Source organism: Marmota flaviventris, chromosome 6 (genome assembly GCF_047511675.1).
Source record: "Marmota flaviventris isolate mMarFla1 chromosome 6, mMarFla1.hap1, whole genome shotgun sequence".
Classification (NCBI taxonomy): Eukaryota; Metazoa; Chordata; class Mammalia; order Rodentia; family Sciuridae; genus Marmota; species Marmota flaviventris.
The window spans coordinates 110473105-110488407 of NC_092503.1; the positions used below are offsets into that span (position 1 = coordinate 110473105).

The 15303-nt window shown below is 36.0% G+C and overlaps 1 protein-coding gene across 2 annotated transcripts in view; it reads right to left on the minus strand.

Moving 5' to 3' along the window:
- The window catches only part of Polh (DNA polymerase eta), a 33601-nt gene that overhangs the window by 13973 nt on the left and 4325 nt on the right, over positions 1-15303 (minus strand). For both annotated transcript variants that reach the window (XM_071613359.1, XM_027950494.2), the window contains 6 exons: positions 14944-15085; positions 14307-14441; positions 11253-11470; positions 3945-4114; positions 2080-2183; positions 105-224 (listed from right to left, as the gene is read on the minus strand). In XM_071613359.1, the coding sequence (XP_071469460.1) occupies positions 105-224; positions 2080-2183; positions 3945-4114; positions 11253-11470; positions 14307-14441; positions 14944-15080 (884 nt within the window). In that variant the 5' untranslated portion in view covers positions 15081-15085. The remainder of the gene's footprint in view (positions 1-104; positions 225-2079; positions 2184-3944; positions 4115-11252; positions 11471-14306; positions 14442-14943; positions 15086-15303) is intronic.

The window sequence follows — 15303 nt, forward strand, 5'->3', positions numbered from 1 at the left end:
AAGGAATAAATGTTGAACTAAAGATAGATATAGATTTTACTAAGTGGTTCTATATTTGAACTTAGCATTTCCATAAAGATTAAAAAATATTATGAATCACTTACCCATTCTTCTCTCCAAAATGACTCTGGAGCTGGGATTCAGTGAACTGGGTCAGTTCACCCATGTATTTTACCCCTAGAATTTCAATGACAGAGGCTCCTAGCTTTCCTCCAAGACTTCGGCTGACAACGAGGGAAAAAAAGAATTTACAGATCAGATCATAAATATCTAGTTAACAGCAAACATAAGAACTCTGATACTGTAAATAGCTCTTCAAAAAGTTCAGAGAAGCTAGGCACCATGGCTCATGCCTTTAATCACAGTGACTCAGGAGGCTGAGGCAGGAGGATCACAAGTTTGCAGCCAGCCTCAGAAACTTAGTGAGAACTTGTCTCAAACAAAAACAAAAACAAATAACTCAGAGAAAATGAGAGCACATATTAATCCTATATACTCTTTTTAAAACATTTTTTTGGGGGTATTGGGGATTAAACTTAGGGGTTTAATCACTGAGCCATATCTCTAGCCCTAGTCCTATACTCTCTTAGTTTTCTAGCATCAGACTAGATGACTCTGAGAATTCAGATACTCTTCCAGGTTCAGATCTAGGGGGAAGATTAATAAGAGCATAAGCAAAAGAGTAGTTATTGATTAGGCAATAAGCCAATTATATATAAAAATTTCAGCTGTCCAAGATCTACTGTCCTAAAAAAAAAAGAAAATCTACTGCCCTACTTGAGGCTTAAAATTACAAACCCAATCCCTAGTTCCTTTTATTTGATGTGCACCACCATGCCCATATAAAACCATTTTATACTTAAGAATACAGTCAAAATTCTTCATCCTGGCCTTTGAAGTACTCTATAATCTGTCTTAACCTAATTTTTGAGTCTGTTTCCATTACCTGTGTTCATCAATATTAACTAGTTCACATCTTAGTTCACTGAAAATATCTTCCACTTTCTCCCCTCCTTGTGCTCAAATATTCTCCAAATCAGTGCTGTTTTATTTACTATTCTTGGCTGACTCTCCATATTTGCCAACCTGAAAGCAAAATTGCATGCCCTATTCTTAAATCTTTCTGATTACTTTCTTTTTTGTGTGTGCTCTTCAACAATATTATAAGCCCTTGTCAATAACACATAATTGGTACACACAACTTGGTTATTCTTTTGAATTGTCTTCTTTCATAACTAGTTGGGGGGCAATTCAATAGCTCTGAACACCTTTATTTGATATTAGAGGAGAGAAAACAAGTAAAATTTTTTTTTTGGAACATAGAAATAGACTTGAATAAAAAAAAATCTAGAAGGAAGTTAAAAATATAGCTAAAACTCAGTTCATCTTTTTTAAAAATAGGACTATCACAGATCATCCAGAATTGAAAATTCATTAAGAAAAAAGTTTCAGAGCCAGGCATGGTGGCACACACCTATAATTCTAGCTACTTGGGAGGCTGAGGCAAAAGAGAATTATAAGTTCAAGGCCAGCCTCAGGTGTCTAAAAATAAAAATTAGAAAAGGGACTGGTAGGGCTGGGGATATAGCTCAGTTGGTAGAGTGCTTGCCTAGCATGCACAAGACCCTGGGTTCAATCCCCAGCACCACAAAAAAAAAAAAAAAAGAAAAAGAAAAGGGACTGGTAATGTAGCTCAGTGATACGGCACCCTGGATTTAATCCCCAGTAAAAACAAAAATAAAAGAAAAAGTCTTGGCTGGGGATGTGGCTCAAGCGGTAGCACGCTCGCCTGCCATGTGCGGGGCGCTGGGTTCGATCCTCAGCACCACATAAAAATAAAATAAAGATGTTATGTCCACCGAAAACTAAAAAATAAATATTAAAAAATTCTCTCTCTCTCTCTTAAAAAAAAAAGAAGTCTCACTATGCTTCAACATTTTAATTGTTTGTGTTGTCTTCCTTCTAATAGCCTGGTACCTATTTTCCCTGCTCAGATACTTTATAGGACTAAAAAATTACAACCAGAGAGCATCTTCACTTGAGTATGTGTGAAATTTAAGGTGTTCCCTAAATACTTACATTTTGCGAATAGGCATTTGGTTGAAGAGCTGTGGGACGGATCCATGTGAGACCACCGTCTGGCGGTTGGGCTTGTTTAGTCCACAGGCCAGTTTTGCCAGGACCTGGAAACATGGAAATCAGGACTGTCAACTCACCTGTGCAGAGTTGGTGGAAATTAAGATACACACATAGAGGCAGTACAGGGGCTGTAAACTAATGATTCCACATTAAGAACAAAATAAAACAAGAAACTCAAGAAATCTCTAAAACTTCATGTTCTACAACATCCTCAGTGAAAAACATGAACCATTATTAACTTCATTATTCTTCCTATATCTCTTCCATTCTCAGTTTTCCCCGTCATTTTTCCGCCTCCATCTATTCTTTGAGATCTTCCCACTTTGGGGGGAGGGGTGTGGGAAGGGTTTTAATGGAGATAGAACCCAGGGGTGTTTTACCACTGAGGTACATCCCCAGCCCTTTTTATTTTTTGAGACAAGGTTTTGTAATTTGCTAAGGCTGGCCTCAAACTTGTGATCCTCCTGTCTCAGGCTCATGAGTCACTGGGATTATAGGCAAGCACCACCACATTTGAAAAGTGGTGCTTTAAGAGGTTTAAAACCCAGGGAAGCTACAGAAGAAGCTCAAGTAAGATAGATATATTTCTCAGTGTATCCATATGAAAATACTAAAATAAAATGTTTTACCCTACCTAATGGTTTTGGTTCCTAAATTTAATACAGATTACATAATTTAGTATCTGTGATAGAGATTGGGCTCAAATTTATCCTCTAAGAGCAAAAACACTTAAAAATGAAAAAATTTACATTTAAATCCTTGAGAACTCTTCAAATAGTAACACAGTTCAGTGGTATCCTTATGCAAATTATAATTTATATAAAATCATTCTTTAACTGCATTACAGAAATTATTTAGGAACTTCTATTAGGCAACATTTAGTCTGGTTTAAATTACATTGAAAATACTGCCCCCCACACATACCTCCATCTAACCAGAAAAACAAAAAATAATTCTGGGCAGTTTAACAACTATCCTCCCATTAGAGGTTGGGGAGAGAGCAGCAACCAGGGATATCAACCACTGCTCAACTATTGAGTCTTGGTCAGAAGGGTATGAAAGTCTATGCTCTCACTATACTTTACTCATAGTTCATCAGAAAATTAGTTATTCGGCCCCTGGATTATTGAGAATTGCCTGTGTTCCCTAAATTAAAATAGTGGTCCAAATTAATAAAATTTTACTATTGGATTTATCTTATCATTCCTATTATAAAAGGAGGGATAGGCAAAAGCATAACATTCCCAAGCAACTCCCCCAAGAAAATGAGATAATAGAAAAATGTTTGACAAGTGAAAAATAAAATAGGTTAATACATAAAAGTTCAAGACTAGCCTCCTCCCTTCCAAAGATAGCTCAGTCATTAAGAAACCACTTTAGAAATAATTATATAAGTAAGCATTTTTCTATAATTTTTTACCCTGCTTTAATTAAACATAAATGCAATGTAAATTACCATTAAAATATACTTAATATACTTTGATTTGGGTCTCAAAAAGAATTTTACATAAAAACTCATTCCAAAGTATATGGGTAAGAATTTAAATATCCCACTCATATCTATCCTGGCTGTATTCAACTGAAGATATCGAGCTCAGGCAGCTGAGGCAGGAGGATCTCAAGTTTGAGGCCAGCCTCAACAACATAAGCAAGGCCCTAAGTAATTTAGTGAGACCCTGTCCTAAAAAACAAAAAATAAGAAGGGTTAGGGATATAACTCACTCAGTGGTAAAGGACTTCTGGGTTTAATCCCCAGTACCAAATAAATAAATAGTTTTTCTTTGAAATCTATGATTCACTTTCACCTTATTGTGTGAAATTCCAGCTGAGCACTGAAAACCAGTTTGCATTTCTATGGCTGCTCTCATTTCCTCCACAATCACTGCCCCCACAGTGAGCTGTAGGTCTGGAGATGTGGTGTCATCAATCTGAAGAGAATCCAGCCACTGAAGTAAGCCTTGTTTTCGTATTTCCTCTGGGGGGAAAAAAATGAAGTCACTTTTAGATATTTTGTTTTTATGTGTGTATGATACTATTGAACCCAGGGCTTTTGCATGCAAGGCAAGCACTCTACAAACTGAGTCCCCACCCCTCCCCTTTTTATTTCTTTGAGAATGTTGCCACATTGTCAAGGCTAGCCTCTAACTTGCAATCCTCTTGCCTTAGCCTCTTGCATAGCTGGGATTACAGGAATATGCCACAGTTCCCAGCCTACATTTAGACAATTAAAAAATTATAAAAAATGCTATTTTCAGTCATGGGCAATTATAACATTCAGTCAATAGACTATACACATACCATATATCCTATATACAATCTAGGTTTTGTTGTTGTTAGGAACTTGGAATTGAACCCAGAAGCATGCTTTGTCACTGAGCTATATCCCCAGCCCTTTCTATTTTTTATTTTGAGACAGAGCCTTGCTAAGTTGCTGAGGCAGGTCTCAAACTTACCATCTCCCTACCTCAGCCTCCAGAGTTGCTGGGATTACAGGTATGTGCCACTGTGCTGAGCCCTCTTAATTTTTTTCAGACAGGGTCTAAGTTGTTGAGACTAGCCTCAAACTTGTATCTTCCTGCTTCAGCCTCCTAAGTTGCTGGGATCATAGGTGTGCACTATTAAGCATGGCTACAATCTAGGTTTGTATAAGTACATCCTATGATGTTTAAACAACAATGATATCACTCAACCATGCATTTCTCTGAACATATCCACGTCCTGAAGCAATATGTGACTATTTTCAATTACAGTATTTCATGCAGAAATGCTTGGATTTCAGATAATTTATATATATGTAAGGTTTTCTTACGACATGTCAGCAAAGTGAAAGGAGTAGTCATTTGTAGGAGGCAGCCATTCTGAATGATTCGCATTCTCCTTCCCTGAGCCGAGAGGCTTTGACTGTCACTACATATACTACATAGTGACATTGCCCAGGTCCCGGAGGTTGAGGATGCGTCTTCAGACGTAGGCGTGTCACCCCATAGATTGAGCTATGCTCACCTGTTCCTTTGTGATACTACCCCTTTGCCCTGTTTGAGATAGAATGTTCCATGGAAACGCCCTTAGTGTGTCCCCTTCTCTTGCTCTGCCTTTGGGTGTAGCCTTCCTAGATGTCAGTCAACCTGCTGACAGCAGACATCACGAAGCTAGACTCGACCTCCTGAAACCTGACCCCTGGCCTCATTTGAATGGCTTCTCCTCAATAAAAGAGTTCAGCAGGTGCTGGCCCTCTCTCTTTCAGTGGGCCTTAAGGTCCGAGAAGCTGTCACAGGACCCCAGAGAAAAAGGTATCTCTGTCTCTTGTCTGATTATTTCGTACAGCCCAGTTCACCTGGAGTGACCCTGAATGTTTTAGTTGCGAAGAATGCGACAATCATTAATGGCTATCTTTCAACATGCTCATCTTCCTCATCTCTCTATATGTGAACATTTACTGCTGCAAGATACTTTTTTTAATATATTTTAATTTTTTAGTTGTAGATGGACACAATACCTTTATTTCATTTATTTATTTTTATGTGGTGCTGAGGACCAACCCAGTGTCTTGCACATGCTAGGCAAGTGCTCCACCACTAAGCTACAATCACAGCCCCTCTAAGATACTTTTTTTTCCTTTAAATGTGGTACTGGGGATCAAACACAGGGTTTTTGTACATGCTAAGCTTGCACTCTTATCACTGGGCTATACTTCTAGCCCCTCCAAGTACTTTAAATATATTTTCTTGCCCTGTTCCTACCTTATTACTGCCTTCTTAAACCAGTAAGTCCATATTTAGTATGTCTCTAGTTCTTTCATGCCTGTGAATTATGAATAGTTGTAAATTGGATTGTAAGATATTTCCCATAATCAAGAATACTGAACTACATTCTCTTCTTTGTACACACATTTCCTTTTGGTAAACTCGTAACACGCATAAATTCTAATCCCTTATCTCTGCCTCCCTACAGAATAACTTCTTGAAATTTTTATTATACAGAACTTCAAACTAAACTAAAAGCAAACTTTTTTTTTTTTTTTTTGGCAGTGCTGGGAATTGAACCCAGGGCCTTGTGCGTGCAAGTCAAGCACACTACCAACTGAGCTATATTCCCAGCCCTAAAAGCAAACTTATCAGGTATAGTAGCACGTACTGTAATCCCAGGTATGTGGAAGGCTGAGGTAGGAAGATGAAAAGTTCAAGGCAAGCCTGGGCAGACCATGTCTCAAATAAAAATTTTTAAAGGGCTGGAGACATAACTTGTGAAGACCTGGATTCACACCCAAGTACACCCTCTCCCCCCACACACAAAAAAGAAAACGTAAAAATCTATATCTTCCACCTCAGAGATTCTTCCAACCAACCACCCATTTCTAATATAGGGTTAAAATACAAATATTGGCTCCTTTTTATTGTTTCCCATTATGAAGCCATCCAGGCCTACTTAAAAATCTCGTATATCCACTGCAACTCACACTATTTGATTCAGATTTCTTTTTTATATTTTCCTTGTTGGTATTATGGATTGAACCTGGGGCCTTTCATGCACTTACCAGATCCTCTACCTTAATTTATACCCACAGCCACACCCCCTTTTAAAATTTTTTGAGACAGGGTCTGGCTAAGATACCCAGGCTGGCCTTGAATTTGATTCTCCTGCCTCAGCCTCCCAAGTAGTTGTGATTTCTCATATCTTAAAACATACAACCTCTGGAACATTCACTCATCATTGTAACTCCAAGAGCTTTTTCTACAGAAATCTGTACTGTTTCTTCAAGTAATAACAGATTTCCTTACAGTTCCCCCAACAAGTTAACTTGCCACAGATTTGTGCCTAGTTTCCTTTTGATTAATGTTCAACATTCAAAGGTTTTAATGAAAAGAGCTCTTCTGAATAAAAATTATATTACAAAATAGTAGTTCAAAACTATTACAGGGCTGGGGTTGTGGCTCAGCGGTAGAGCACACACCTAGCATGTGCAAGGCCCTGGGTTCGATTCTCAGCACCACATAAAAATAAATAAAGGTTAAAAAAAGTAAAAAACAAACATACAAACTATGTTACAAATGAAAGGTATTGCGACTATAGCTATTATCAAAAGTACTACGCTGGGGCTGTGGCTCAGTGGCAGAGCACTTGCCTTGCATGTGAGAGGTACTGGATTCGATCCTTAGAGCCACATAAAAATAAATAAATATATTTACCAACTACAACTTAAAAAAAAAAAAAAACTAGAAAATGTCTAGTAAAAAAGATACAGACACCCCTGAAAAGCCTCCTGGTACAGAATTCTTTGCCCTGGGAAATCCAACTGAATTCTACTTGCATCATCTGACTAAATAAAATATTCCACTGTTATGCAAATTCTTAGATCTAGAATTTAAAATTATCATAGTCTAATGTACCACAAACTTTGAGTTTTTATTGTCCTAATTTTATTCTAGTCTAAGAAAACATTTTTAACTTTTATGTGTACTTTATTAAAGCACTTCATACAGAGTATTTCTCAAGTTTTTGTTAGATGAGGTAAATAAAGATGAACTTATTTTAAAAAATCACTTGCGGGGTGGGGGACGCTGGGGTTGTGGCTCAGTGGTAGAGTGCTCGCCTAATGCACACGCGACCATGGGTTTGATCCTCAGCACCACATAAAAATAAATTAAAAAATAAAGGTATTGTGTCCAACTACAACTAAAAAATAAATATTAAAAAAAATCACTTAGAGGCTGGAGATATAGTTCAGTTGGTAGAGTATTTGCCTTGCATGCACAAGGCCCTGGGTTCAATCCCTAGCACCACCAAAAAAAAAAAAAAAAATCATTTGGGGCTGGGGCTCAGTGGTAAAACACTTGCCTAGCACGTGTGAGGCACTGGGTTTGATGCTCAGCACCACATAAAGGTATTGTGTCCATCTACAACTAAAACAATAAATTATATATATATATATATATATATATATATATATATATATATATATATATATATAAATCATTTATCATGGGGCTGGGGTTGTGGCTCAGTGGTAAAGTGCTCGCCTAGCACATGTGAGACCCTGGGTTCAATCCTCAGCACTACATAAAAATAAATAAATAAAATAAAGGTATTATATGTCAAACTATAACTAAAAAAATAAATATTAAAAAAAAATCATTTATCAGCTGGGCATGGTGGCATATACCTGTAATTCCAGTGACTCGGAAGGCTGAGGCAGGAGGATTGCAAGTCCAAGGCCAGCCTCAGAAACTTAGTGAGGCCCTAAGCAACTTAGCAAAACCCTGTCTCAAAATAAAAAATAAAAAGGATTGGGGATGTGGCTCAGGGATTAAGCAACACTGGGTTCAATCCCCAGTACCAAAAAAAAAAAAAAAAAAATCCAAAAACTTTTATCATTTCCTTACACATCAACAGCCAAGTAGAAAATATAATAGAAAATATATAAAATTGCAATAGCAGTAAAAACTTTCAGTCATCTAGGAATATAACAAATGAATGCACAAGACATTTATAGAAGAGTTAAGCCTTAGTAAAGATATAATAGATATTCATAATAATAAAAGAATCTTGATCCCTACTCACACTATATGCACACCTAAATGTGAAAGTTAACACAATAAAGCATCTAAATAAACTGAAGAGTATCTTGAGATAGATAGTTGCTCAAGATATTCTTTGTGGCAACATAAATGCCTGGAGGACATTATGTTAAGTGAACTAAGTAGTTACAAAAAGACAAATATCACATGTTGTTAGTAATATGTAAATGCTAAAAAGAAGTGGAAAGATATTAAGAAGTAGAAAGCAGAATAGTGGTTACCAGAGACTCAGAAGAGTATAGAAGAAATGCATGGAGAAAGGACAGTTAATGGGTCCAGGGTACAGTTGGTTGGAAAGAATAACTTCAACATTCTATAGCACAGTAACATAACTATATAATTGATTTTATATTTCAAAATAGCTAGCGAATGTTCCTGAAACAAAACTGATAAACGATTGAAGTAAAATATATGCCAATTATCCTGGTCTGATTATTATAAAATGTATAACTTTACTGAAATGTTATACTAGGGTTTGACCCCAGCACCATAGAATATAAAAAAATAAATAAAAACTTATCTAAAAATGTAAATTCAATAAAGATGTTTTGAGGAGTTCAACTTGCGTATTTTAAAATTCATTCTGAACAATAGTGGCATAAATAGCTAAGTTAATTTTGAAAATCAAAGCAGAGAGAATTCTTATCAAATATTAAGACATACTATTAGACATCAGTAATAAAAATAAATATGTTCCTGGTGCAGCAGCATACAAGCTAATGAAATACTTCAGAATAAGGCTCAATCATATATAGAAAGTTAATAATGAATTGAGAAATAAATGTTGGAAAAACTTGCTTACTCTAAGAAGAATTAAGGAGTCTCCCATCTTAAAAAAGTTAAACTAAAAATAACTATAAGGCAAACAGAAGAAAAAGCAGAGAAAGTCTTTGTAAAATTCTGATAGAAATGATTTCTGAAATGAGATTCAAAATGCATAAATCATAACATGAAGAACTGACAGACTTAAAATTTTTTGTTTTAACAAAGTATAGCATAAATAAAATTAATACATGGATGACAAACTTGGTAGAGGATATGTGCAATGTAAAAAATGGGCAAGAGACTAATAACTAGGATATACAAGGACCTCTTGCAAATCGAAAACTAAATAAATGGCAGGAAATTCAATTAAAAAAAGCAAACAAATCACAAAATTAGCAACTCAATTGACTAACAAGTACATGAAGAGATGCTCAAAACTCAATTAGTAATTAGAGAAGTGTTTATTAAAGCAAAACAAAATACACAAAATAGCACTTTATAGTTACCACTTTAGCAAATATTTTTAAACATTACTGGTAACAATATGAAGGAAACAAAACAATATGAGTTATTGGGGACAATATGAGGGAAACAGGACTCTTGTAATGTGCCAAGGGGAATGTAAACTGTGACAGTGATGCTGGGCAGTATTCTGGCAGTACTTGGTGAAACTAGGTTTATGTGTATACCCTATGATTTCTTAGTCCACTCCTGCAAACATTCCCCAGAGAAACTTTTACATAGGTCTAAAGAGGGTAAGGACATTCATTATACTAACATTAGGGTCTCTGGAACAACCAATGAATTATCACTAGAGAGAGGGGTCTGTAAACATGGTGGATCCATACCATGGATTATGCTGCAGGTAAAAGCCACCAATTACCTATAAATACAGCCATATGAATAACGTTAATAAAATCACCACTGAAAGAAAAAAAAATTTTTAAATGAAATCTATAATAGTACAATATCATCTTGTAATTAAAAAGCACATACATAAAATGATACTGTATAATTTATTAAGGTATACACATATCTAAGATGTATCAAAAACAGATACATCACTGGGGTGGGAACAGGGTAAACACTACAAAGGAGAAAAGTAGTAAAGTAAAACAAGAACAACATTGCACAGTCCACCACTGATGATAAAGTGATAGAAATTGATTAGAAGTTTGAATGGCTCAACTTCCTATACTTGGAGGTCTCTCCTAAAAGAGCTCACCTTGACTAGGTACGGTGGTGTACACCTATAATTCCAGCAATCTGGGAGGCTGAGGCAAGAGGATCCCAAGTTCAAAGTCAGCCTCAGCAACTTAGTGAGACCGTGTCTCAAAATAAAATAAAAAAGGGCTGGGTAGGTAGTTCAATGGTAAAGCACTCTTGGGTTCAATCCTCAGTAACAAGGAAGGGGCAAAACAAAACAAAAACTCACCCTGCTTACAAATGAAGAAACCAAGAAACTAAGTTATAATAATATAAATTAACTTGAAGATGAAGGAAGCGTTCAGTCAGCCTTCTACCTTCTATTAGTAACACTAACCCATCCTAGTTGTATCTAAGGAAGTATTTATTTTCATGTAATTTTCCAGCATCTCAACACGCATATACCTGGAAAGATAGGAGGATTTGTATATCCTTCCACACGAGTCCTTGTAATTCATTCAGGATATATTTGATTTCCTTTCAATCATTCCAAGAAGAATCAGCATGACCAAGCAAAGCAGGTTCCAAAGGCAGGAAGCAGAAGCAATAATGATGCTATGGAAGTACCTTTCTGAACAGTCTCTTTAGTTGTTGTAAGGCCTTGGGGCAAACCTTCAATGTAAGTGGTTGGCAACAAATCAGCTGAGATAGGATGACCTTGTAGCTTTTGTAGTTTCTCTTGTACAGCACTGGTCAGATCTACATAAGCTTCATCGATGCTAGCACGTTCAATCACAGCAAAACGAGACATTACCTCCATCACTTCAACACTGGCTTCCCGGTACCTAAAAAGTGTAAGGATCATATGTGTAGGCAATAAATAGAGGTGGCCTGGAGAATGTCAGGGCCCATCCTCTCCCTCTCAAAATGAATATAATAAAGAGACAACTGGCTTAACAAAGAATAAACAGTAACCCAACTAAATGGGGTCAATGGCAGGCGCATGACAGAAGAAAAGAAAAAGAAGAACCATGGAGGTAAACATTTTTTTGTGCAAACCAAGATAGAAAGCACAAACTTAGGGCTGGGGTTGTGGCTCAGTGGTAAAGAACTTGCCTAGCATGTGTGAGGCACTAGGTTCAATCCTTAGCACCACATAAAAGTAAATAAATCAAATAAAGGTATTATGTCCATCTACAACTAAATATATATGTATATATGTATGTATATATATATAAGCATGTACTTTACTTTTCTACATTACAAGGATCTCTCTAAAAAGGAAAAAAATGGCTCACAGTAGAAAATATTTTACTACAATCATCTATTTCTTTTATTATTTTCACATATTTCATGGAGTCTTTTGCTTCTAATTCTGTCTTCAAATAAGAGGTAACCTACAGGGAAAATTAAACTGAACATACTAGAGTAGCTGGTCCTTCTTAGGATAGCATTTCTAACTAAAAATTAAATAAACTAACATACAGACTTTTATTTCAGTCAATATTGCAGTTGCTCATCACTATACACACATTCTAATAAAATCACTTCTGCAAATACTAACATTCAAATTATCAAGTTGAAGGTAAGTGCCTTGAATCTGGTGATGCATCTGGGAGACAGACAACCTTCCAAAGGGGATACCAAATTCATCATATATCTTCTATTTAAACCATAAGCAGCTGGGTATAGTGGAACACACTTGTAATCCCAGCAACTCAAGAGGTTGAGGCTGGAGAATTGCAAGTTCAAGGCCAGCCTCAGAAACTCAGCAAGACCCTGTCTCTAAGAAAGGAGCAGGCACAGTGGTGAATGCCTGTAATCCCAGTAACTCAGGAGGCTGAGGCACAAAACATCTCAGTGAGACCTTGTCTCTAAGTAAAATACAAAATAAGGCTGGGGATGTGGTTCAGTGGTCAGTGTCCCTGAGTTCAATTCCCTGGTAACTACCCCACCACAAAAAAAGAAAGGACTGGGGAATATGGGGATATTGCTCAATGGTTCAATCCCCAGTACTAAAAGAAAAAAAATATACATCATAAAGGCTGGGGGAATATAATTAAGCAATAGAACACTCTTGGGTTTAATCTCCAGTACCACACAACAAATCAAAATATTTTTAAAATTTCAGTTGTTATTAACTCTCTGATCTGTACAGATCTTTCTCCTAAACTTTTAAATTGGCCATTTTTCATTACTTGATAAATTTCAAAAGTAAATGATCACATTTAAATTTGGTAGAATGTGGCTTTTCCAAATTACACTTTGAAGTCAACAATACATATTTCAAGGAAATTACACTTTGTACATCAGCATAAAATTCTATTCAATGTACTTTAATAGCTTTAGCTGAATTAATTCTGCTGTAGTGTTAAAGTACTACTCTTCATTCTTCTTTTCAGGCAATAACTCTGATGTGAATGTGGTGGGGTTAGCAGGCGATTATACCTTCAGACTTCTAATTCATAGGTGAATTCAGAATATGTCAGGTTCCAAGTCAGAGTATGATCCCTATCTATATCATGTTGTACAATAACTATAATATACTGTGAGAATGTGGTTACTAAAACTTGAAATAATAGATGTGAACCCTCAATCTTCTACTTATGTATGTGAACTTAAATTATTTAACTTCTCTAAACCTGATCCCTTACCTATCAACACAAAGTAATACTAGTGCCTACCTTATAAATGAAATTTAAAAGAGATTTCACCTATAAAGAACTTAACGCAGTGCCTGGAATATGAAAAATATTCAATATCTATTAGTTATTAAGATTATTATAATAGTTGGGGCTTGGGCCTAACCCTCATACACGTCCCTTGTTTAGGCTAAAGGTCTAAACTCTGGGAAAGATAGCTCAATTAAAAAACAAGATAGTGGGACTAGGGCTGTGGCTCAGTGGTACTGCATTTGCCTGGCATGTGTGAAGCACTGGGTTTGGGTCTCAGCACATGTAAATAAATAAAAGATCTATCAACAACTAAAATATGTAAATATATATATATATATATATATATATATCAACAACAAGATAGTAGTCTCCTTTCAGTTGGTTTTCTGGCAAGTAATAATCATAAAAAAAACTCAACAATTCTAGAAATTGCACTAAAATATCAAGTCTGACCCAGCATTTCTTGGAAAAGCTATTAGGTTTATAGGCCTGCTAATCACTTCAAACACTTTGGACTTTTGGCCAATAATATAGGAATTGGTAGTAAGTTTTAATTATAATAACCAGTTTTTAAATAATTAAAGGAATGAAATGGGTATCAAAAGACAGCAACTATTTTAAGTAATAATGGTTCTGACCTATTAATAATATACAATATCAAAATCTATTTTCATTCAGAGACAAGATGCTAACCACAGGAAACTTTTTCAGATGTTATTTACACAAAACAAATTTAAACACAAGTTGGGTGCAGTGGCTCACATCCATAATCTCAGAGATTTGGAAACCTGAGGCAGAAAGATCACAAGTTTGAGGCCAGCCTAAAGAACTTAGGGAGACTCTGTCTCAAAAAATAAAAAGGGCTGGGGATATAGCTCATGGTACAGTGCCACTGGGTTCAATCTACAGTACAGGGTGGGGGGAGGGGGGACACACACCAGTTCTAACCATCCTGAAATATTATTTCCAATTCCTCTATGTCCCTTTAAACAACCTTTTTTCTTACTTGGTAAGGTTAGCTTTCCCACGGGACTCACGAACTTGTGCCAGTAGAAGATCTGGACATAACTTCTTAGCATCATCTGCCCACATGTTTCTAGTAACCCCAAATGCACGAGCTTCATAACTCACTGCAATTATTCTAAGGTTAAAAAAAAAAAAAAAAGAGGAAACAAAAAAAAATTATATGATCACAAGCAAAAACAATGACACTTAACAGGAATATACTATGAATACATAAAATTAGAAGAAATGTTTTGATTACAGGTGCCACCACTCATTCACCAAACATAGCAGTTCAGAAACCTCAAAAATAAGACCTATCACAGCACTGTTATATGTCTATAGATTAAAAACCAGTAACAAGGGGCTGGGGCTGAGGCTGAGCAGTACATAAAAAATAATAAGTGAAATAAAGGTATTGTATCCAACTACAATTAAAAAAATAAATATTTAAAAAAAAATAGTTAACAAGGGGCTGGGGTTGTGGCTCAGTGGTTGAGCACTCACCTAGCATGTACAAGATGCTGGGTTCGATCCTCAGCACCACATAAAAATAAACAAATAAAATAACTGTATTGTGTCCAACTACAACTAAAAAAAATTTTAAAAAAGAAAAAGAAAAAAGTAACAATGATACATACCCACCACCTTTCCATGATTTGTACTGTACGACTGCACAGGGTTTATTCCTTAAATGAGGATTTTGTCGCTGCTCCACTTGAACAAAAAAACAGTCCATGTCCACCAGAGCAACCACTCGATCCTGTCCTGTAGTCATTTTTTCTGTAAGACAACGATTTATGAACAGAAAGATGTCTAAAATGTCAGGGCAAACTATATTTCCATTCCTTTATTGGTAAGTTACCATCCATCTACCTACATGTTTAGTATCATCTGCCCATGTTTCTAGTGACCCCAAATGCATAAGCTTCATAAGTCACTACAGTTATTCTAAGAAAAAAAACAGGGAAAAATATTTCATGATCACAAGCAAGAATGAT